The 25,159-nt window shown below is 35.9% G+C and overlaps 1 protein-coding gene across 4 annotated transcripts in view; it reads right to left on the reverse strand.

The window, feature by feature from the left end:
• Window positions 1–25,159, reverse strand: part of SLIT2 (slit guidance ligand 2) — a 322,457-nt gene that overhangs the window by 121,716 nt on the left and 175,582 nt on the right. For all 4 annotated transcript variants that reach the window (XM_039838092.1, XM_039838093.1, XM_039838091.1 and 1 more), the window contains exon 5: window positions 8,466–8,537. In XM_039838092.1, the coding sequence (XP_039694026.1) occupies window positions 8,466–8,537 (72 nt within the window). The remainder of the gene's footprint in view (window positions 1–8,465; window positions 8,538–25,159) is intronic.

Raw genomic sequence — 25,159 nt, forward strand, 5'->3', positions numbered from 1 at the left:
TGATAACTATTCAGCCAGACATAGGTTACATTTGTTGATCCTTGGATGATAAGGGCACTAGGAGCTTAGGTACAGCTGTAGAATCCTTTTCTGGTACAGGGGACACTTCTGTGGGGGTGGGGAGTGGGAAGAAAGCTAGTGCTTTTCTTATTTTCTGGAGAGAAAGAATGGTATAGGTAGTATCATCAGTGGTTTCTTTTAGACCTTCAGCTGACATATCCTAGCACAGACTTGGGTGCTGTCTCCTCCTTATTCTCCACCTGCGGCCCTTCTGTTAAGTTCCAGATCCACTCTCCATCTGATCCTTCGCTGTCCTAGTTTGCAAGTGTGTTTTGAAGCAACTGCTTATCTTTAATTTCACGAAAATGACAATATTAAGAAGAATAACCTTCCAGATCTCTCTCAGATTTCTATGATGCTATTTTCAATGATAACTACTTCTCTTCTGATGCTCTAAAATAACTCTAGATTTTCTGTTTTAATATTTCCTAGTACTGGTAAATTTAGTCTTAGACAATGCAGTGTGCTTTCTTAAGAGATGTTACTCTTTGTGCCTCACACACATAAATTTTCTAAAGCTAATCTGGTTTTCTTTAACACTAAAAATAATTTAGAGTAGTTTCAGATTTTGATCAATTCTAGGTATGAGAGACAATATTTATTGTTGCTAAAATGATTTTAAAATAAGTATATTAAATAACAAAAGGTAAAAAAAACATTTGCTTACTTGGCATCATGAAATATAATTAGAGACACTGCATTCTGTCACTTCTAAGTTTTTTTAAGGATTTCCTTTTTTAATTTTTCAAAATTTGGATACCATACTATGTTTGAGTTAAACATATAAAACATGTCTCCCTGAATTAACTTCGGTTGGTTTTGTCCTTACACAGAAAATTCATATGTCACTGTAGCATCCAAGTAATAAAATCATAATACTAATTAATTTTTTGGTAAGAATTAGGATACCATAAACTACATTTAACCCTGAAATGATAATAAACATCAAAAATCTTTAATAATTTCTATGCCAAGAAGGTACCCGCAATGTCTCAACAAAATCAGTATGACTATGTTCCAGTTTTCCAGTTTTTTTCTTTAGGTACTAGAAACAGAAGTTTAGTTCATGCTCATATTACAATGTAAGATGGCAAACTCCAAAAATTTAGTTGACTTAAAATGCACGAAATTGATTAAGATCCATATAAGGGAATAACAACATTTTGCTGTTTGGAAAGCAACCTGATAAAACATATAAATCAAATAGGAGAAAATGTGAATGTTAAGATAAACAAGATCTGTTCTCTTTCTTCCCTTGTGTGTGTAAAATGCAAGTCCCTATTAGTGTCTAAACATACAAATGTTATACAAATAAAAATTGTTTAAGAAGTACTCAAGATTCAAGTTATAATGAATAGAAGTATAAGAATAATATAAATTGACCCACATAAATAAAACACCTTGGATAGAAGTTTCAGCAACTATATCATTTACGTCAGCATAAAAGCACATCAGTGTTTCAGTGAAGAAAACCACCAATATAGGGTTCCATTCTGAGGAATGCAAAGTAATTTATATCACTTGAGAATTTAACTCCTTTGCAGTCTTTCGAGGAATTTTTGTTTTTCTCATAAGTATAAAGATTTTCTGTTTTTTTTTTTTATTGGAATAATCTATGGTATAAAGTTATATCCACTTGCTAATTTATTGGGAAGAAGCAAAAGGTAGCTTTAAGAGAGACAGTAATAGAAAATGGAGGAAGTTAACTAAGTTGACTTTCATGTTCCGGTATCTCTAAATAAACTAATGAAAGGTGATAGAAACTGAAACTGACAGTAATTGCTAACAGTTATGATGAGCGGACATTTGGCTCTGTTCAAAACATCCACGGAGACATGTGGTCTAAGACAACTCATCTACCTAACTCCATGAGCCATTACTAGCCAGGCTACCAAGGCGAGGACGGTTATTATTGCAACACAGGCACAACAAAATTATTGGACCAATAAAACATGATAGTATTTTTAATGTATTAATCCTATAAACCAAAAGTAGAAAAAACATTATGAGCTTTTTGAACCCAAGAACATTTTCTAAGCATGGACATTTTGAACAAGGATCATATGTCCAACAAAGGTGTTTACTGAATGCATAGCAACTGGCGGAGTCTGTATATACACCATATCATTATTCTTCACAATAACTTGAATAAAAGGTAAGTGTTATCATCTTGATTTTATAAATGAGAAATTTATATTCAAAGTTGGTAGTAAGTAGTTGGTGAAATCTTGGTTCAAATTTAAATCTATGCAGATCTGAAGCCCCAACTCAATACAAAATAGGCTAGGGAAATAGATTCAGGGGCTATGGATTCTGCAAATGGGGGTTTCTGCTAAATTTCTGATTGACAAGATTCAAGAAAGAAGCCAGCAGAGGAAGAGTGCTAAAAAAAAAAAAAATCAGAGAAGGAAGAGATTACCCTAGGCTGAAGTAGTCATGTGTGAGGGTGAGAAAAAACCTAATCCTTAAAAAACAGGCAGAATCTAGAAAGACAGAAAATAAAAACGGGCATTCCCTATAATGGAAAGTGGTTCAAAGAACAGTTGTAAGCAGAGGCTCTACAATGTCCACAGTAACTGTTTGCAAGTGACAGGCCATCTGGACTTGAGCAAAGAGCTTGTGGCAGACTCAGTGGGAGAGGTGGCCGGAAACCTGGGTGAAGGCAAGAATGTTAAAAATAGTCAGGACTAGTTAAGACTAGAGACCAGACGTTATGCCATTTAATAAAAGCCACTGCTCTCTCAGGGAAAAGTTTATATTCCCATTGACCCTATAGAAATATGACACCATTCTGCTATAGCCCTGAGGCTTTGCCATAGTACCTATAACAAAGTGGGTGTTTTTTGTTTGTTTGTTTGTTTGCTTTGAATAAACTGAATGATTTTGAACCAGGTAGTTATCCAATAAACAACAAGGCTTTGTGAAAACAAATCTGTCTACAATGTTAAAATTATCTAATGAGAATATAAATTGGAGATCAAAATCCAATTAGCGGGCTATTGTAATAGTACAGAGGTAGCAAAGCAGGGCTGTTCAGTGCTGGGGAAGCAAATAAACTAAAGATCTGTCCTATCTCAAGGACGACATGGCAGCCACAGCCCAATCATGCCAATTCCTATTTTGTATATATGGGAATCGATTTCTCAATTACTTAATCAGATGTTCTTGTGTTTTGTTTTATTTTGTTTTGGAAAGTGTCAATGGAGATATATTATATGGATTCACTTTTACATGAAAAAATGCCACCACTGAAGAAAAACTGCTTAGGTAACAGAGACACAAAGCAAAATGCAAAGTTGGAGAGTTTATTGGCAGCAAGCTTGACCATAGTTGGTAATTATCACAATTCAGTGTGCTTTTAGAGTGAGTGCAAACTAGGCAAATTACAGGACCACGGACAGATCCCAGGTGCTGAGAGTGGCATCTGCCTGATGTATTTTACATTCAAGCAGCCAGAGAACCGCTGGTTATCCTTTATGTCCATAGACAGCCTTCTGGGTGCTAAGGGGAGCTCTGGCCCTCATAATATAAAACTCAACTTAATTTACCATCTATCTAAATGAAGAGTCACTTCTACAGGTTTGTTCAGAAGATTCTGTGTCCCATTGAAGACCTGAGACATTTAAGCCAACGCTAAGGGTAGCAGGCCTCTTGAACAGAGGAATCAATCTTCCCTTCAAAGTCTCTTCAGCCTCAACTTACTGAAAACACTCTAGGAAAGAGCTGGGGGCACAAAAAGTCACGATTTAAATTTGATATCAAAGGATTTTACTTTTATGACAAGCATGTAATAAGTATGCAAGGATGACAAGAAACATTATAATAAACATGAAAACTAGCTGATTACAATAGATATTTTAAAATTATTAAATTATATGACAAAGCTTAAGTAAGTCTTACATTTATATGGAAATTATATAATAATAACATAGATTAACTCTTCTTCCTGTTTGCCAAATCTTCTTATTGCTAATAATTGCAACCCAAATTGGATGATTTGCTTCCTAAAAAGTCATAGTTATACATATTTGTTATCCTAATGATACCATTATATACCCAAAGAGAACCAAGCTAGATCATTTTGTGACTTAAACCCTTGTCTATGAATTAATGTATGGTGTCAAAAAAAAGGAAAAATTTAAATACTTTTCCCAATCTTTTTTTTTTTTTACCAAGAGGCAGTTTTCCTGGAAAAGAATGATAAAGCTCATAACAGATGTAGGGTTATTAGATTTGAGATAATGCAAGCAAATGAAATGAAATGCATTTATTTATGAACAGTAAAAAGTAAAGTTTGGTACATGGAATACATTTTGAGGATGTACTGAAAAATGAAATTAGAAAAAAAAGCAGGTTTGATTTATATTACATGGTATATTTAAAATAATACTTATTGAAATTTAATTATTTGAAGTATCTATTTTGAACTAACAAAGGAAACTAATGGTAAAGTGTATTAGAGTTTGCTTTTGTGATTTGAATAACAAGTAGCAATCTACTTAATTTTTAAGTACGTTTTGTTCATTTAGATCCTGGGATAACTATGAGGAATGTTTTCTCATAAATACGAGAGACTTCTGGGGGATTTTTATACTCATAAAGCACATGCTTAGAATAAGCTTGCAAGTCTCAGCAATAAAGCAAACTTTAATTTGAATATTCTCCTAAATTATTCAATTAAATGAAAATACCTCATAGATCCTTGTTAAAAAAAAAACAGTGGAACAATGTAATATGTCTTTGTTGAAGATTTGATCAGAAGGCAGTGAAGACATTACTGTATCAGTGCTAAATATATTGAATATATATACAAAGTTTATAAAGAAAAGCAGTATAGACACTGATTATCATTTTGGTGAGGCATCAGTGAGTAATGATATGGTATCAGTATTTTAATTCATACTTGATTGGGGAGTTTAAAAACACAGATGAAATCCTATGGAAAAGTGCTGCCAGTGACAATTATAAACACTATAATTTAACTGATATTTTAATATGATCTTGTTATTCTAAGATCTCGCCATCTAAAAATGGAAGGAATAAGAAAGTGGTTTCAATTGCAGTCGGAGAAAATTAGGTAACAAAATAAAATATAAAGGGCTTTAATGTGGTTAAGAAATTAATAAAGAAAGGCAAAAAAGTTCTGGGAAATCCTCCCTGGAGATGTTTAAGAGCAAGATAAATGCCCATCTGTCTAGTATAGTTTTAGCATGGCTTGCCTAGAGGAAGAAGGGTAAGATCTGCTAATTTGCAAAATTTCCACAGCATCAATTTCATATTGTCAGGATGCTGCCTTGAGCATATTTAGCCAATCCACAAGATTAAAGTGCTTCCTGTGAAGAAAATCTTCTGATAACTGGAATTTGCTCTGAATAAGGCCTGAACATGATAAATCCAATAAGCCTATAGACGGTGCATCAGACTGGGCTTTTAGTGCTCTATAAAATATTGTTTTGATGCAACTAAAGCACATATTCCTTCTGCCCAGCCTTCTTTTTTCAATTTTCGTCTCTGAATGACTCGGAACAGTAGCCATCATGGCACCATGCAGGATTGTCAAAACTGTAAATTCATGCAGCACTGGAATGATAACTAGAATCAAGCACAGTACCTCTCCTTCCTATACTGAATGTTACTAATCGTAATAATGCTAATATTTGTGGGCTTTTATTGAGTCATTACCTGATGACTTATGGTTACCGGTTCATAACAATATGAATTAAAATTCACCATTAGATCGAATATATTTTACCAGATATCTTTTCAACTTTTAATGAGAAAACTAAACTCACCCAAAGCCCCACGAAAGCGGACAATTTTTCTGAACAATGTGGTTTGAACTGTTTTTTAATTACAGAAAAATGCCTTTTCCCTGAAAAATTTTATAAGATTGTAGCTATAATCCTAATAAATTAAATAAGCCCTCAGATGAATTGTGGCTTTACTATTTTGCTCTAATGGTCTTTCCCACTGTTCCCTGGAAGGCAGTAAAAACAGCAGGAGTAAATTCTAAGTTTGTAGAGCCTCTTTAATAAATTCAACTTCCTCAACCCTCTCATAGAACTATTCCCCATCACACAACACAAACCAACCTCCTCCAAGATTTCTTTATACTTCCTTTCAGGAACTCTTTCCTGCAGCAATTATTCCCTGATAATTACGAGCCATCCTTTCATCGTTTTCTTTATTTAGCACCTGTAACACTTAATATCTTGTCTGTAAATCAGGGCCTTGTGTATATATTAATTTAGAAATTTCTGATAAATTTTCTTTCTCCATTTTGCAGCTCCATGTCTAAATGACCCATCATAGGTACCGGTCTCCCTTATCCATCCCCAATATTGCAAATGACCTTATATCCTACTTTCCTGTCTTCTTACTCTGCCTTTTTCAGGACTAGCTTCTAGCACTTGATTAGTGACGACATGCAGAATGAAATAATATGTTCTATTTCATAGCATTTTACTGTTTTAAACGATCTTTACATACTTTCTTTCCCTAATAACCACAACAGACCCAAGCAATTGTTATATTCATATTTCAAAAGTGAAAACTAAGGCTTAATGAAGTTTGCTGATTTTTCATGACTCTTAAATCCAATAAACAGCAAAAGATTTTGAGACTCCGGTCCTAAACTCATCTCGCTGTATACATAACTGCCTTTAAATTTGGGGGAAATGATGCATGTTGGGAAAATATTTTTTAAAATCCTGCTAAATCAACTTTGCATTCCTCACAACAGCACACTGGCTAGCATCTCACTTTTCTTTTTATTTCTAAACTTTTAAAATCACATTTTTAAAGACAAATGAATAGGATATAAGGATGAATTCTACCATGACTGGTATCCCATTCCCAAATGTATCCTTCGACATGGCGGAAGGATTACTTATGGACTTGGATTCCCTGAATATCTTTCCTAAGAGGTAAAAGCCACCTGTTTTAAGGATTTAGAGATAATACTATGGTAAGATTGTAAGAGCATTCCCAAAGGGTGGTAAACTGTGGCCATTACTGTCCTTTGACAATGACATACAGGCAGCTCGAGTAGCTGCTACATAAGATCTTTATATTGTTCTGACCAGACACAATACACAGGGGCAGTTTTGAACACTGTATATCACTGAATCTACCTGAAGACTTCCCCAAGCCCTAGCTAAAGAAGATAAACAGAAAGCAAATACAAGCCTTTGAACATGCAAACACTCATGAAAACCAAAGGCCAAGATTTTAATGGCTCTACAAAGTTAGGTCCAGAAGCCTATATGTTTCTGTCTTAACTTACACATTTAGAAAGTACAAATTTAAAACAAAAACCATTTACACTGAAGAGAAAACTCAGAGGCCAGAACTTATAGCTCTGTAAACAGTTGCCTTTGACAAGAGAAAATGTGTATCTCACTTTTGCTACTGGTAAAAATGTTGGATCCCACCACAGCGAATTCTAAATATAAGTTAATTCTTAAAGAAGGCCCTGCCCTGTTTCTTACTAGCTAAGAAAATATTAAATTACTGATAATAATCTCAGTACTCAGGGGCTTTTCTCTCCCCCCACTTTAAAATAATATAAAGGCTAAGGAAAACATATTATGCCTTAGCATTCAGAGCTAATAAAAAACCAACATTTCAAAGTCTAATGTGGGGTTCAAAAATGTATAAAGATATCTGTTGACAATATCGGGATTGTCACTGAGATCTTAAATCTGATACGTCCCTTCAGAGCTATGTGCACTTCCAAAAAACACTTCTATACAAGACATCATGCTAAAGATTTATCAAGGGAAAACACAGAAACATGGTTTCCTTTTTCTTTTTTTCTTTTTAAAGAAGGTTATACATGTATTCTTTTATAAAGATATGAGGGGAAAAGGATGTAAAAAAATATTCACACAAAAGGAAAGGTATAATTTTCTCATTCTCACACTTTGGCATTTAATGAAAATGGTGATCTCAAAGCTATTTTAAAAAGCTGTAGCTCTAGGCTACAGGTATCTCTAACAAGAAAATATTATCTACTCTTCCCAGAAAAAAAAAAGAGTTTATATTCTGCATATCCAATAAACACCGATAACAACTGAAAAGGGAGTTATCGAAGTAAGCTGACAGCAAAAGGGCAGAAAATACATTGTAAATACCCTTTAATCAAATCATTTCTTTAGATTTAACAAGATTAATCGCAAGGTTTGAAGAATGAATTTGATAACAAGTTCAGATTTAAGACATCTCCTAAATGAGAATCTCTCCAGTAAAAACAATATAAAACATTGTTACAAGCTCTCTCTCCTAAGGAAGCATAAAGATACATAGGGTTTTCACCACTTTTATGACACTTTATTTAATATAAATTTAACTTGAAAATTGAATAACTTTAAAAAGACAGGATACGTTAGGAAAAAAATACTTACAAGTTTTTAATGTCAACCGCTCCACGAAAAGCCTTCCTTGGAACTGCCTGAATTTGGTTTTCACTGAGATCACTAAAAATAATAAAAAAAAGAAAAAGATCAAGCTATAAAGTATTTAAAATACATCTGAATCAATTTGTTCGAGATGTGATAGAATCCTTTCAAAAAAATACTAAAAGGATCATAATGAAATCCACAGCGTTAGATGCAATTTCTAATACAAATATTTTACATTTCTAATATAAATTAAAAGGTTGGACTAAGTGGTTTCTCGAAGTGCTTTTCCAGATCTTTAATTTCATAATAAATTATAAAATATGGTTCTCTTAAATTTAAGCATTGATTCAATTTCGTGTAATAAAATATTTATTTACAACAAATAGCAAATTGTTCATAACTCAATTTCAAGAGGTTTTAACATTTTAATGCTTGGTATTTCTCCAACATCACTAACATAACTTATGAGGTATATAGAAAAGCAGTCCATTTAATATCCTAGAGAAGAGAAGGCAAAACTGATAAAACCTGGGTAGTATAATTAAGATTTCATAGCACTTTAAGTAATCTTGAAAATGGAACACGGCCCAACAATAAAACCAACAGTTTCTGCATGAAATATTAACAGCGGGTTGATTTAAAACCTTTTTTAAATAATTCTATTATAACCATAAACACAGACTGTCTATATTTGCATTTTAATTTACTTGAGAAATACATTTTAATCAAAGGAAGAAAAAGCACTCTTTGAGTTGGATTGAGAAGTTAGTAAAAATCACTCATCTCCTGAAATGGATCATTATTTTTCCTTCAGAGTTCAGATGTAATTCTATCTACTCACGTAGTATTATTAGCCTTAACAAGTAGGATATAAATATACATCAAGAAACACCACTGAAAACAGAAAATGCTCATCTCATTTGAAGTGACACTGCCACATCGCAGGAAGTTGAAATACCAAACAAATAAATTATAAAAATAACAACGACGGTGCTAAAATTGTCATTAAAATTCTAAGATAATTGTTGCTCATAAAGAAAGATGAAGCTACTAACCATGGATGAAGAGCTGATGAAAACAGAGCCATTTTCCAATTATGTGGAGGCATATCGGATGGATTCATCCGCATCCTCTCCTCCAGTGCCTCTTATGACCAGAGCGTGTTGTTCACACATTTATGGGCACACAATAGAGATAATTGGCAGATGGAAAGATTTAGTGTGTGGTCTTGACCTCATTAACACCAAGTTTTAAACAAAGTGAGATTTGCATTTACATCTCAATGTCCACGACGTTCAAATTTTAGAAAAGAAATGTTTGCTAAGCAATTTGTAAAGAAATAAATGTTAGTCTATTTAAAGAGTAAAGGTCTTTAGCAAAAAAAGCAAAAAGCATATATTATTTCATGCAGTAAATTTACAGTATGTGCTTATGAAAAAGTTAAGGCAGCGATCCATTTTTCTGAGCAATGTCGCCCTGTTACTGCTTTCAAAAGTTTCAGTATATTCCTAAGGGTAATAAAACTTCATTCCCTTAAAAAGTGCTTATTTCTCCAGCTTGTCATTGATTGAGAGTGACTTCCTTCCTTTGTTTGATTGCCTCGGATTAAGAAGGTTTAACAATACACATGTAAAAGCCTTGATGCTAGAAACAGGGTTCAGAGTGGGCTACTGAGCAAGGAGAAGGTAAAGAGAGATACTGGAAGCAGAAAAATCAGGAAGTAATAAGAAATAAAGAGGGAAGAAAGATTGAATTCGAGCAAATTTCTATCTACAATGCTTCCTGAAAACCCATAGTCGTATTTTTATTGTCGTGTTGCTGTCAATTCGATGTTTTCTCATCACTTATTTTTTCCCACTTCCAAGACAAAAATGGCCTTGGAGACTGTGTAGATGAATAAAAAGGGCAGAGATGTTTTCTTCAGATCTTGCCTGCTTCCAAGGCTTTGCAGTCTTCCTCTCTGGCCAGCAGGAGCCATTTCTTTCATCCCCTGCAGTTTCAGCTCTGCTCAGTCTCCAGGCCCAGTTTTCCCAGGATTATGGGCTCAAATGGGGAGAGGTTAGGGTGGGAGGAAAGTCTGGGGAGGTATTTTAGGTGGATCACAGAGGCATCGCTGAGGATCACTGAAATGCAATCAGAATTACCACAGGCAGAATTCTAGGACGTGGAGAGGTTTCATCCTGTCAACACTTAACCAGTTTTTTCTATCGAAGAGTGAATAACTGTCCATCTCAGAGCCTCCACACTCCCCTGAGGTCAGTGGTTTATGTGTGGTTGCCTCCCTGAGTACACTGCTTCCCAGACCATTCTTCAGGGTCTCTGCTCTTGTGCCCAGCCCACTCCAGCAGGCAGCTTCAGTTGTGAATCCGAGGCCCCTTCGGTTAAGGGGCTCATGTTCACCCGCGACAGAGGAAGAAACAACACGTTATCAGAACCTACTGTATGCAATAGTTAATGTTTTGTAAAATAACATATTATCAAATTTGATCTCTATTTTCTTTAATCCCCAAAACTATCTTGTAAAGTAAGTATATGCCCTGGTTTTATAGGAAAAGAAACAAAGCTTCGGAGATGTCAGGTTTTAGTGCTCAACAATGATAGATTGGCAAAGTAAACGTATAGGAAATATAGGTAAATACTGTTTCGAGATGTGGGGGGATTTCTACGGCTGCTACCAGAGGCTACTTAACTGATCGTAACATGTCCTTCATGTGGCCTAGAACTTAGAAGGCATTTTCTTAATTCATCCTAGCCTCTGATTTATGTCACTTGCAAAATGATGGGTAAGACTATGTTAGAACAATAACTCATATTTTCTACATATAATCAAGTAGGGGTTAGCAGTCGTTCGAAGCCAACACGTATTTACTTAATATACACTGTTTGCAGGACATTGGCTGTTGTTGCAAGGATTTCTGACTTAAGGAATGTCTTTTTCCTGGCTTCAGGAATTTTCAAATCTGGCAAAGTAACCAAATAAAAGGCCGAATGAGAGATTAATCAAACTATTGAGAGTCTAAAAAGCGACAGAACAGAATAAAAGGAAAGGTCATAGGAGTGTGTCAGGATGAAAGGTTGAGGGCAGGGTGAGGGGCAGCACGTCTAGAGAAATAAATTACACAAGGAAGAATATAAAAGTAGAAAAACGTAGAACATTTTGTGGGAGTAGCTTTTGGTCTTCTTTGTTTAGAAGGTATTTCATATGCAGTGGAGCAATAGGAGATGAGGTCAGAAGGAGAAGTCAATGGTGTGATGAGTAGACTTTCTGGCACCAATTAAGGAATGAGTTCTTATGTCAGCAGATGATGAGGAGGAAGGGAAGGTGAGGATAGCCAGGATCGAGGCTCTTCCTTAGGTAAATTAAACTGGCAGTGAGAGTTAGGATGAATTCCTGGGGTCAAAGATTCGAGCTGGGAAGACCACATCCAAGACTCCTACACTAGTAGAGAATAGCGTAGTGAGACTCTCGAGCAATATAACCACCACTACCACCTTGCTTGCTTATCCTGAGCCAGTTAACAAATGACTCTCTTACTGGGTAGATAGAAAAGGTGGAGGAGATTAAGAATAGTGTCAGGGATGCATGAAGAACCAAAACTTAGAAGTGGATCATATGCAGATATGCATTAGGCAGGAGAGAGGAGACAGAAGTGACTTTGAACTTAGATTAGGGAAACGTTAACAAAATTGGAAAATCAGAAGAGCAATATGGAGTGTCAATAACGTGTCCGTTTTGGAAAATTTTCAAACTAGTTAGAGAGATGTGAAATATATCACAGTTTGATGACAACAAACATAGTATATTGGAAGTAAAACATGAGTGGTATCTGAGAAAGATGATCTAGATCAAAGAAATAAGAGTCATGGGAGGCTTGATTGATTCAGGCCACTTTCAAAATAGAATGGGATCTTTCTGAACTTTGATGAAAATGACTGAGCTCAGAAATTCTCAGCCTTCAGTGTTAGGGAAGGAGTGGTCGGGTGTGGGTGGCAGGAATCCAACGAGAGAGTCAGGATGCCAGAGAAGTTAAGAGCGCAGCCTGCAGACCTGGACTATCTGAGATTAAATTCTAGCTCTGTCATTTATTAACCACATGACCTTGGGAAAATTACTTCCCCTTTCTGTGCCTCAGTTTATTCATCTGTAAAATGGAATAATAGTAGCGTCTACTGCACGGGACCCTTAGGTGGATTCAATGAATTCATACTTTTAGAATGCCTAAAAAGAACCTGGCACGTAGGAAGAACTACAGAAGTGTTGGTTATATACGTGTCACAATTATTCTACTAGGAACTGCTATGTGCCCATGAGTGTACCTGCTTTGCTTCTGGAAGAGTACAGTAGGCAATGTGACACATAACTAATGGAAGCACAGTATTCTGTGAACGGTGTGGACCGAGAAGAATGAGTCGGAACTACCGAGTTAGAGAGCTGGAGCTGCCAAGGGAAAGAGTCTGTAATTATATCACTAGGCAATAGAGTGTAAAAATGTGTTTCAAAGTAGGGAAATGGCTTGATTGGAGTTGATTTTTAGGAAGATTAATCTGGAAATTGGATTTCGGAGCAGGCAGGGACAATGGGCAGAGAAGTCGTTTTGAGCAATGTCTGTGGAGAAAGATGGTGGGTCTTCAGTGAACCAGGAAATTCTATTTGGAGAATAATAAGTAATAAATTTGGGATTTGAGCTCAGGTCCAAATATAAGGTCTTCAATGTAAGTTAAGGTGATTGTTGTCTTGAGGAGAGCTTGCAACCACTTACATTTTCCGAGTAAGGGAATAACAAAATGCAAACAGTGAAAAAGATATTTAGAGAAGACAAGTGCACTAACTGAAAAGCTGGGATTGAAGACAAGGAGACTAGACTGGTTTTGTGATATTTTGGACACAAATATGGAATGGTATTCTGTGCTCATGGATTGAAAGAATTAATGGTTTTCAAATGTCCGAACTACCCCAAACAATCTATGGATTCAATGTAGTTTCTAGCGAAATTCCAATGGCAGAAAGAGACAGCCCTCCCGGAGCCAGGTCTAGGAAGTGGTTATCAGACAGGAAACTCTGGACTTTCCCGTTTTAGATCCTCCCACTTCTGCTACATCCATCCCATTCCTAAAACTACCTCAGTAGTGTCTCTAATGAAGCCCCTTCTCTCCATTCTCCACTGCCATGGTCATTGTTATACATTCAATACCATTTCTTACACGACTGAGATTCAAAACTGATCTCTGCCTTGATTGTTGATCTTTTCCAATGCATCCTCTACAGTGGCACCAAAGTTTTATTTTTGAAACTGAAATCACGTCAAAGTCCGCCTCATCTCAGTTAAGGAGACACCATCCTTACGGTAATTGTTTGGTCCAAAATCTTTGGATTCTTCATAGTTATCTTACATGCTGCCGTACTCCACATCTAATGAAACAGAAAACCCTTTCGACTCTCTCATCAAAATATATGCAGAATCCGACCTAACGGTATGTCTGTTCCCCTGAGAAAGCCGCCATCCCCTCTTGTCTGAGGCATCTCATCAGCCTTCTAACCATCTGTGCTTCTCCTCTTGCATTTTTATAACCACGTCGTGCCACATCACCAACCAAAACTCTTTACTCATGTCCCATATCACTACAATGGAAAGTATAGAACATTGCAAAGGGCTACAAATCCCCCAAATCAGCTGGTCAACATACCCTCGTTGCCCTCATTCCCGTCTATGCCCCTCACCCACCCTTCGGCCTTCTGGGAGGTTCTTGAAAACTTCAACATTCTCTCACTTCAGGGCCACCCTTGGATACTTTTTGTGCCCCCATTTCCACCTCAGACCTTTATCCACACAGTCCATGCTCGTAATTCATCTTTTACACAATTATCTTTTCAAATCTCTCAGCTTTTGAAAATCCTTTTTGTCTGAAGTACCTAGTTCCTATCACCATGAGATTGAGAGTTAAACATTGTTCAAGACCTAGCACAAAGAGTACCTTCTTCAACACAGTTGTTCTCCAGTTCTCCAGCTGAGCTTAATGCTAAATCTCTGTGACCTATGAGCTACGTGATACTATGCAAGGTACTTAGCATCACTCTCCATTTGCTCATTTGTAAAATGAGATAGTATAAATATCTCTTAGGGTCATATGACCTGGTCCAAACAACAATATTGTTATTAATACAAATTAGTTTTTAATTAAATATTGTACCATTAATGCATAATGATAAAATTATAAAAAAATTATTTATTCTCAGTGAGTCCGTTGTTCTCTCTTCTGTATTCTTAAGGTGACCTATACACACATTTATTATAACACTTTAAAAAATTTAGTTGAATTCTTTCCTTGTCAGTGCCTATCCTGCTAGGCAATATGATAAAAGAAGGCAGAGATTTTACTCGTCTTGTTCCTACAGAACTTCTGGCATATGATAGGTTTTTAGGAAGCAAAGGGCTGTGGAAGGGAGGAAGGGAAAGGAAAATAAATTTTTAAGAAAAAACTTACTAAACATGGCAACTTGCTAGGGGTATATGCATAAGAGACAGAGAAGTTAAGTCTAAACCTGTGGTTGGAGCCCTGATAAGTAGCAAAATTTAACACTACAGACACAATGAGGGGAAATCAGAAAAAGAACTGGACTTCCGAGGGGGCTTTTAGATATACTGGTGTCAAGGCAACACAGGTGAAAAGCAATGTTTCATAAAACGTTGGAGATAGAAACTAGCTCTCGATAAAGAGATCAGAGAGAGAAACACAGATTAGCGAGTCTGTGCCCTGGTGAGAACTGAACTGCACACTGCACATATAAATCTCATTTCAGATGGTGTGCATTGACACATTTCAAATGTGCAGGCTATTGTCGCCGAAAACTGATGCTTAGTACACTCAAGATTTCATTTTTAAAAGTGAGAAAGTCAGCTGTATTCTTTTCTCACTCTTCTACTCTCTCATGCATGCATTCAAAAGAATTTATTGACAGTATAAAATCTGATATAATCATTTCTTGGTGACAGTTCTCTGTTTCTTTTATGATGTTTTTAATCACCAACTTGACTGCTGCTTCTTGATAAGCAGGGCTCTCTCTTCTACATATGTCCTTTCTCTTCCAGGTCTTAATATAATCCTATATAGAATAGGGTCTTTTATCATGCTTTGTCAGATGTACAAATGGTCTCTTTTTAGGGACTGTCGAGGCTGTTCCTCCACTAAAAATTGTTTTGTCACTGGGAACCTGCAGCAACTCTAGTACTCAGCAACTGAAGCTTTATTGACCACAGCAGTAATAAAAGATATCTATTTTTCTTCTAATCTCTAATATGCTTTGATAACACAGAGTTTTCTTGCTCTTAATAAAAAGTGTCAATAGCAGTTTTTTATACAATTTACTGACAATCGTAAGACTCCATAGATATTTAAGTGTGAAAAAGTGTGTGCTGTAGAATTGATAATACTCAAAACTAACCTGTATTATTGGACAATTACTAGCTGCCATGCAGCACACTTTCAATCATTTAATTATTTCTATAATCACACCGGGATGTACTTTTTATTCCCATTTTGAAATGAGAAGCAGGTTTACAGAGGTTACACAATTTCCCTGCAGTCATGTGGCCGATAAGCTCGTGCAGCAGAGATCTGAACTTGGCTCTGTTGTCCTCCAAACCACTTAACCACTGCTGCTCTGCCACACATACGAGACGTGGCTTCTGTAGAAGTCTGGCTCTTAGGCATTATAATTCAATCACCCTGGAACTGTGGTTTTAAAGTGTGGTTCCAGGATCACCTACAAGTGTCCTCCGGGGAGGTGTTGAAACAACAGACCTCTGTGCTCCACTCCAGAAATACTAGGCCAAATCTCTAGGGGGGATGCCCAGCGATGTGTACTTTTAACAAGTCTGATTGTTAAAAATGATGGAGTTTCTTAAGTTTACATATATCCACACAAACTGATATGCATGATTTTTTTTTCTGTCAAGTCCTTGTATATCCATTTCCCTCTGCCTGGAATATTCACATGTTGTCCTTCACTTGCTTATTCCTCCTACTCTTCCTCTGGAGCAGAGTTTAAATATTCTCCTAAAATTTTTCTCTGAAATATTCTAATACTGGAGTGGGCTCCCTTTCTCGAGCTCCTGTAACATGTCATATTTTACTGACATACAGGGTTATAACTGAAAGTTCCCAGAGAACAGATACTGAGTAATTCATCATTGTAGCCACAGTGCATAAAACAGTGCCTGGCTGTGGTCAATAAGAAATAAATAAAAATAACCGATTAGTAAATTTAGTACTATACTTAATGACATTTAGGTTCTCAAGCAAAATACCTGTTTAACAGTTCCTTGATGTCTTTCTTAGGATTTCTTATACAAAAATATCATCTTCTGTTCTGATAAATTAAGACCATAATGTACTAATTCTTTGGGCTTCCCAAAGATATGATGAAATATTCGTTTTGAGATCTAAATATCTTTACTGACATCACTAAGATAAAGGAAATAGCAAAGTTAGAATGATTGCTTTAATATAAGTACCACGCATTTTGAACAGAAGATAGTAACTGAAAGTCTTTATTCGGCCTAAACTATAGTCTCAGTCTCAGCTGATAGACTTAAGAATCCTTTAATTCTTTCAATATTAGGTGCAGAGATATGTGTGAGTTTTGTAACTTAGTCAATAAAACATGATGCCAAACAGGAAATAATGGTTTCCTGAACATAGCTTTGTATCAGGAATTGCACTATTCATTTGCTGAGACATATCAAAAATGTGATTCTATTTTCTCATCAAAATAACTGCAAATATGGTAAGGAAGACCAGGCATGCATATATGAAAAAAGAGCAAACACAAACTCATGATGATGTACATGTGAAACAAAATAATGAGTAAGGTGGCATATAAATCAAGAAATGCTTTTGAGAGAGAATGACGCTGAGCAGGGTCTTATGAAAAGTGACGGAGATAGTTTGGTAAGAAGAAATGGGAAGTTATTTCTAAAGAAGAGACCAGCACAGGAAGACAAAGACACGCAGGTCTAGTAAGGATGACATCACTGGGGGTAAACAGCACGAAGGTTTCAGGAATCTTTGTGCAAGAACGATAGCACAAGATCTAAGTACTTCAGAACAGCATGTTTGCTTGTTTTCTCCTCCCCAGTTATCCTTAAATGTACATTTATCAACAAGAAGTCAATGTCAGTGCGTGTCCTGAATTCTGACTTCATAAAAACTCGTGTTATTTTAAGATAGCCAACCATCAGGATTTCCCACTAGAATTTATAGATTTCAACTACAAAGTGATTCTTGATAATTATGAAAAACATTCAATGGAAGATAAGCTTCAGGTAAAAAAAAAACCAAAAAACTAGAAATCAAGAACTGATCAAATTGTTCAACATTCGATCTCAACATATAATGAGCCCTGCAAAGAAAAACATTTTTCCAATAGGCTTTAACAGGTTTACTGAGACATAATTTGCATACTGAAATGTTTACTCATTTAAACTGTACAATTCCTTGGTTTTTAGATCATTTATGGAGTTGTATAATAATCAGCATAACCTAATTTTATAACATTTTCATTACCCCCGGAGAAAGCTAATACTCATTAGCAGTCATTCCTCCTTCCTTTCTCCATGTTATAACATATCTGCAGTTTATTTTTCTTGCTAGATAATATTTCATTGTATGGATATACCACATTTGGCTTATCCACTCCTCAGCTGATAGATGGCATAGGCTTTGTAGGGCAATTTCAGAATCGATAGCTCCCTCTGCTGGGGAGTAGTATTAGTCTTTTGTGACACTTTTATACTTGGTTTAGGATTTCATATTGTAACAGGAGTCCAATTATTAGTCCATGGTCCTCAGAGAATAGCTACTGTTTTAGACCATCATGAATCCTTTCAGAAACCACACTCTCTTCAAAGACTGCTTGTTTGGGTTCAACTCTGTATGTTGGATTCTAGTGCTCTTCCACTAATTTGACTTCTATGTATCCACAACAGTTCTACAATGTAAGACATATTCTTTTGATCATGGTCAGAGAAGTTGTATAAACTACAGAAACAAATCTTGATTTGTTTCAAAGTTGGGATAAAACTGTTTTAGAAAGTGGGACTATATGTATTTTCCTATCACTGCTTTCTCTCCACATATGTAGTCCATATTTATATAGAGCTAAATAAATACTAAATAAACTATATTCTAAATATTTGTGCATGTGTTTCAGAGACAGAAACGGAAAGAGACACAGAGAGACAGAGAAATAAAGACAGAAAAATACAGAGAAAGAGAAAAGCTTACCATATGCAAATATGGATATATAGTATATTACATATATATTAGTTGCATGGATATATTACTAATATCTCACTATCTGTAATTTAGGAAAATCATTAAATATTATGATGCAAATTTTTCTTTCAATTTAAAAACAAATCTATATTATAACTCATAAAATGAAGATTTTTACAAGTCTCACTTGAGGCCTTCTCTGGAATATTCTCCAGAAAAAACAAAGGAGCAAGAATAAATGTAATTGCCAAATATGTTGATCCGAAGCACTCTTTATTGCTCCTCATTTAATCCTATTTCTTAAAAATAAATAAATAAAGGTAACTTTCAAGAGTATGCTTTTATTAATCAGTATGTCTTTGTTTCTTCTAAAGATTTTTAAAAGGGAAAGTAGCAACCTAACGGGGCTGAAATACTGCATCAGCTTTTGACAAAAGAGCCAATACTGCAATGCTGCTATTTTATTGCTCACGACATATGGTTTCCAGTTGAGCATCCCATTAACCTCAGAGTGCAATGATATCATTTTAATTATATAAATTGAAACAGCAATGTATAATACCTATATCATGTAAAAATGGATTCACTTTATGTGAAAGTGTCTAAACTATCTTTCACTATGAAGCAATAAATTTGCTTTAGATGGCAAACCTGCCTGTAAATTTAATTACTGGTAATTTTATTTTCCTCCACGGTTTAACCTCTCTTAGAGTCTGACCAGGAATATCATAAATCTGGACTTCCACGGACTACTTTGGAAAGTACTGAGTAATGATAAATGAGTATTTGCCTAGATGTCAACTTAGAAAAGCAAATAAATATGTGTATGGGAAATAATTACACCAACCTAAAGTCATCTCAGCTTAAATTCCTAATTCGTTAAAAAGTATAGTTGATTTACTGAAACTCTTTTTGTTATAAAATCAAATAATACATTTCATGGAAGAGAATTATTTTCATGTGTTTAAATATCCAAATAGCTGTGTGTGGATTAAGAAAAAAAAAAGTTTCACATAAGAGCGGAGTGCTTGCATTCCTTTAAGAGAAAGACTAGTTCATATGTAGTACATTCTTGGGCAAAAAATTATCTGGTATCCTTAGAGTATCTCAAGGGTTACACCACCGGGAACTCGTGCGACATTGGGACGAAGTTGGAGGATGCGGGAAGAGTTCCCCATCAATGCTTGCTTGCTCTCCTTCTTGAGACTTGCCTACCAGGTAGCTGCTTCCAAAGGGAGTAGAAAGGGAGATTGGTTATGAAGAGTGAAAAGTAGTGAATTTCAAGGGCAATTAAACGTGACACACACCAGGTGAGAACAATCGTGTTTTCCTGTGAACAGAGAGGAGAGCACGATGTGTGTTTAAGCGCCAAGCTGCTCAAATCAGACGGTGTGAATTCACTTCTGGGCTCTGCCGCTTACTGGTTTTGTTACTTCGGACAAGCCATCCCACCTCTCTAAACCTTCATCCCCTCCATCTTTGTAAAATGGCAACAATAAAACCACTTACCTCCTAAGGTAAGAGAGAGCTGAGATAAGGCTTGTGTGATGCTCGGTGGAGCGCTCAGCATAGAGAAGGCACGTGATAAACACTAGACCTGCCATTCGTCGCATGTGGTTCTCTGCGTTTCTGTCTGTTCCCCCCACTACAGGGCAGACTTCTTCTGGGCTTGGTCTCTGCCTTGATCATGTAAGAGTTTTATCCTAGATATGCCATTTATTAGCTCTACGACCTGGGGTTAATTTTTTTTTTAACTTCTTTAAACTTCAATTTCCTAATCCTTAAGCCTAATATTTAGAATGCATTTTATAGAGCTGTCGGGAAGATTATATGAAATATTTAGCACAGGACCTCACACATATTAATAATGTTCAGTAAATGTTACATATTATCATTTAATATGGAGCTATATACCAACAAACAGGATTTTGAAAGACTGTAACGTAGGTAAAATTTTAGCACACCAATTATCTCTTTCAAAATACAATTTAAGATTAAACAGAAAAGGCTTTTTTCATAAATATAGTATCTGTGAATTACACTGCTGTCATTATCAATGAAAACATAAAACAATCCCAGTAAGCACTGGGCGCTTTTAAGATACATTTTCAATTCAAAAAATTTAAATTCATCATATACAGTTTCTGAATTACAAAGAAGGATAAGAGGTTCATAACCCGTATCCGGTTATGTCATAATGTTCTGAATGTAAAAAGCCATTTTATAATTTTTGAAAGGCAATCTTAAACTAATGTTTCCACTTAATTCATAAACCATCCTTGATGATACAGCTAACAGACATTTTGAGGGAACTGAAGTCATATTTTTATAATATCATGACTTCTGAAGTATATCTAAAAGAGAATTAACCAGATATAAAATCTGAAAAGCACCTTCCGGTTTTAAACTCAGCGAGCTCCCCTGGGTGGGTCTTCATGGATGGGGAGAGTAGGGTTGAGCACGCGATCTCCATCGCCCCTGCCCACCTGCTCTGCCAGCAGAAAGGCCTCAGCCCAAACTCGGATCTGGTGCTTCTTACTGTGGACTGCCTGCTTTCCCAATGCACCATGTTCATGGTGGCAGAGAGGACAATGCTGTAGTATAGAGAGAATTAAACAAGAAAAAGGAAAATCAAAGAAATGACAGAACTGTGTTGAACCGAGAAAGAAAGAGGGAGAAAATTAAAAAAAAAAAAGAAGGCAGAGAGGAAGAAGGGGTGACAGAGAGAGAGGGGTACAAAAGAAGAGAGGACAAGAACGGGAAGAAAAAATGACAGGAGATGCCGGGCAAAACAGCAAGATGTTGGCAACTGCGCAAAACAGTAAAAAATCAGGGCTGAATAGTTTAGACTGTGATTTCTTTTATATACTTAGCGATGTGCTTCTATTCTAAGACATTGTTCTGATACTTTACATTTGTCACACACGTAATATTCACGACATTATGTAGATATTATTTCCAACACGCCAAAGAGGAAACAGAGCTTTAGAAATGAAAGGAACTTACCTGAGCAGGTACTGAGGTACAGGAGTGAACAGAACATAGTCCCTACCCTCAAGAAGCTAACCCTAAAATGCTATGGACTGCATTTGTGCTGGGTTTGGAAAGATGCTACGAGTTTGCATGAGAGAAAGTATCAATGCATTTAATATGCATATTTAACACACCATCCACATCTATCTACTTTGCAAAACTGTTTCTTTATCTTGTGATGTAGATTTTGCAATTAGAACACCTCATCAATTCTACTTTGACCATGTCAGATTATACAATCTCAATGAGACAGAATTTACTTTAAAATTTCCAAAGAAACTCAAATACTTTGTGTTTTTGCCAGCTGTCAATGGGTATTTTGACCCACCATACTTTAATAAATCTCTTTTAATAACATATGCCACAGCATTTCAGTTTAAGTTGATGGAGGACTGCACTCCAGCACTACCAACTGTTCCATTTGCTTAAACTTCTTTTAGATGCCAGAATAAACCCAGGCACAGTTTTGCTGTGTAAGTCCATCTATTGGCCCCCGAATCAATTCTGCCCAACGACTGTTCCAAAAAAGCACTTAAATCAATTTGCTACAAAAGTAATGCATAAAGTGATATATGCACAAACTATACTTACTTATTATACATAGAAAATTAACCCCAGCAGATCAAGGCTCACATTCGAGTACAGTTCTCCGTCTCAGTATCTATCTTTCTGAGAAACATTTATTGATAAAATAATTCCGAAACACATGCCATTTATATGCATATTAATAAGACATTAACCTAAAAGGATGAATAGTTTCCTTTCAACGAGATCTTGGAAAATTTTGTACATCTTAACAAAACTCAATATATCTTTTTTACTTATGTTTCTTTCTTTTTAAAGCAGCAGTAGCAGGGAACAAAGGGGCCATCTGCAAAGAAAACAGTGTCTGCACTGAGTGAGACCAAAAAAAAGTCACTGGTTCAAAGTTTTCCTTTATCAGAAACGTGGATAGAAGCTGTTCTGTAGAGTAGATCTTTGAAACAGGGTATGGTCTCTTCCCCTTGTTCTGTGACAGTAGGTAAAGTAATGGAATAAAGTGATACTTCAAGTCCCTTCTAATCCAATGGTTATTTCTTATTTCTGATATTAAAGCAATGCACCATAAGAAATTCAGGTAGAAGAAAATGGAATACAATTGTAAATATCTAAAATGTGCTTAAAATACAAAATTCTAATATAAAATTAACTTGGGATGGTGTGTTTTTAACGTCCCGTGGAATGAAATGTAGCCTAACGCCATAGGGTGTCTACCTGGCTCAGTCAGTTTAATGGGATTTCATATTCATTTTTGCAGCACCACTAAAGAGGGTGAGCAACATTATTTTAATTTTATGTATAGGGAGAATGAAGTAGGCATGCTTCTCTAATGGTCTGTTAGAGATAAAAGAAGTATCATGAACATACGATGAAGACTGAGTTATCCAACTCTATTTTGATTAAGGTCAGACTTTATCAAAGGCACTTTTCCTCTGTGGAGGAAAACTAGAGTTAATTACACTGAAAAAAAAAAAAAAGGTTACAGGTTCTCAGTTACTGACTATACCCTTCGCAGGTTAGACATTTCAGATGATGTTTTCAGGAATACAGACAAAAGCGTCGAGCTGTCATTCCTGAAATAAATCACAGCAGTGGGTTTCAGACTGTATTTTAATTTGTTTAGCAACAGTTATAAATTAAATAGATTCAACCGCTTGATTTTTAAACTTAAATACTCTAGCTTTCATACCTCTTATGCTTTCCCTGTGATGTTTTTAGTTTCTAATTATCGGTCATTTTTAATTTCTTAATAGTCTAGTTAATATTTATAATGTTGATGTTCTATTTTCTTCTTTGTAAGCAAGTTAAAATTAAAAATAGGTTTCTGTAAGTTATAAAACAATGCAATAGAATAAAACGTATCCATTGTCTCTACTTTTAAAATAATCTAACTGAAGGAAAATATTCAACCACTCCCTATGGACGAATTTCCAATATAAATAATAATAAATTAAAAAGTAAATAAGTTTCCAAATGCACCTACCGAGATTTCTTTCAGTCCCTGGGCAGAGAGCCTATCGCTATTTTCATAATAACTAATAATAATTAAAAGCAATTGAATTTTCAAGAAAAGCAATGAATCTCTACAATCCAACACATAAATCAAAACTAAAAGCCCTTCTAGAATAGGTTTGGAATATCCTTTTCCTGTTACTCCTGAAAGGAAACTGATTCAAACTTTGGGATGCTTAAACAACTATGGCCGCTGGGTCACATAGAAGTGCAGTCTTTTAAATACACAACCAGGATTTTCGGTACCATTAAAATAGTGCATTCTTAGCACATCAGTATCAGTGACTACTTCTGAAAGATTAGGAAATAGGTAGATTTCTTAAGTCTCTCTGAAGGCAATGGATGGCAAGGCATGTAAACAGACATAGATTGACCGATGTACTTTCTGGGCTCCAAATGTTATGGGAAAAAGCTTGGTAAAATCCCAGCTTGTGACATTCCCATTTCCTTGGGACTAAACTTTCCCTTTATTAACATCTTCCCACTGTGGAAGAGCTGTGGATTCCCCTAGTGCTTCCTATTCCCTTCTTTCTCCTCGAATATCCAGTGAGTAAAATGGCTAAAAAACCTTAATAATTCTAACTTTATTGTTATTGCAAAGTAATTGTTTCTGAATTCATTTTCTGCTTTAATTGGGGGGTGTGTGTGTGTGTGTGTGTGTGTGTGTCCCTCTCATTTCTTTCTCGCATACACATGGCAATGGGGAGAGGGGCAGGGAAGGAGGAGAGAAAAGGAGGCGTGGGGAGAGAGAGGTTGAGACTCTTTTGGGTTTAATTTTTTATTTTTGAAAAGCTGTTTCTTTCAACTTAGTCATGCCTTGGCAAACCAGGATGCTCGTCCCCTCTTCAAAATCCATGTCCCCTCTCCTACAGAAAGGGCAGGGCACCTGCTTGTTGGTTTTCACCAACAATTTGTAACCCATTTCTTTCCAGGAAACAGAGGACCTGGCCTCCACCCAATGAGAATTTATTACCTACTAACTCCATCTTTTCCTCCCAAATGAAGAAAGGATATTGGGATTCCAATGAGAGCAATGTTATAATAACAATAACCTTGAATAGACTTTTAAATATGGAATATTTTGAAATACAGCTACTTTGGCTATTCTAACTCGCAAATGATTCATGATGCACATCACAGATGATCACGACAGCACCCAGTGAGAACCTCTGAAACTTTCTTTGGTAAGATGGTTGCATCTGCTTGTTCCCTTTTCTCGCTTGCTCACCAGATACACAGATCCCTCCCTGTCCCCCGGCTCCTCATAGTCGCCTATGTCGCCTTCCCATCTGACGAGGAAAACTGTTCAACTTGAAAGTTGCTGCCAAGAAACTTAG

This window comes from Pteropus medius, unplaced genomic scaffold, assembly GCF_902729225.1.
Source record: "Pteropus medius unplaced genomic scaffold, Ma_sr-lr_union100, whole genome shotgun sequence".
Taxonomy (NCBI): domain Eukaryota; kingdom Metazoa; phylum Chordata; class Mammalia; order Chiroptera; family Pteropodidae; genus Pteropus; species Pteropus medius.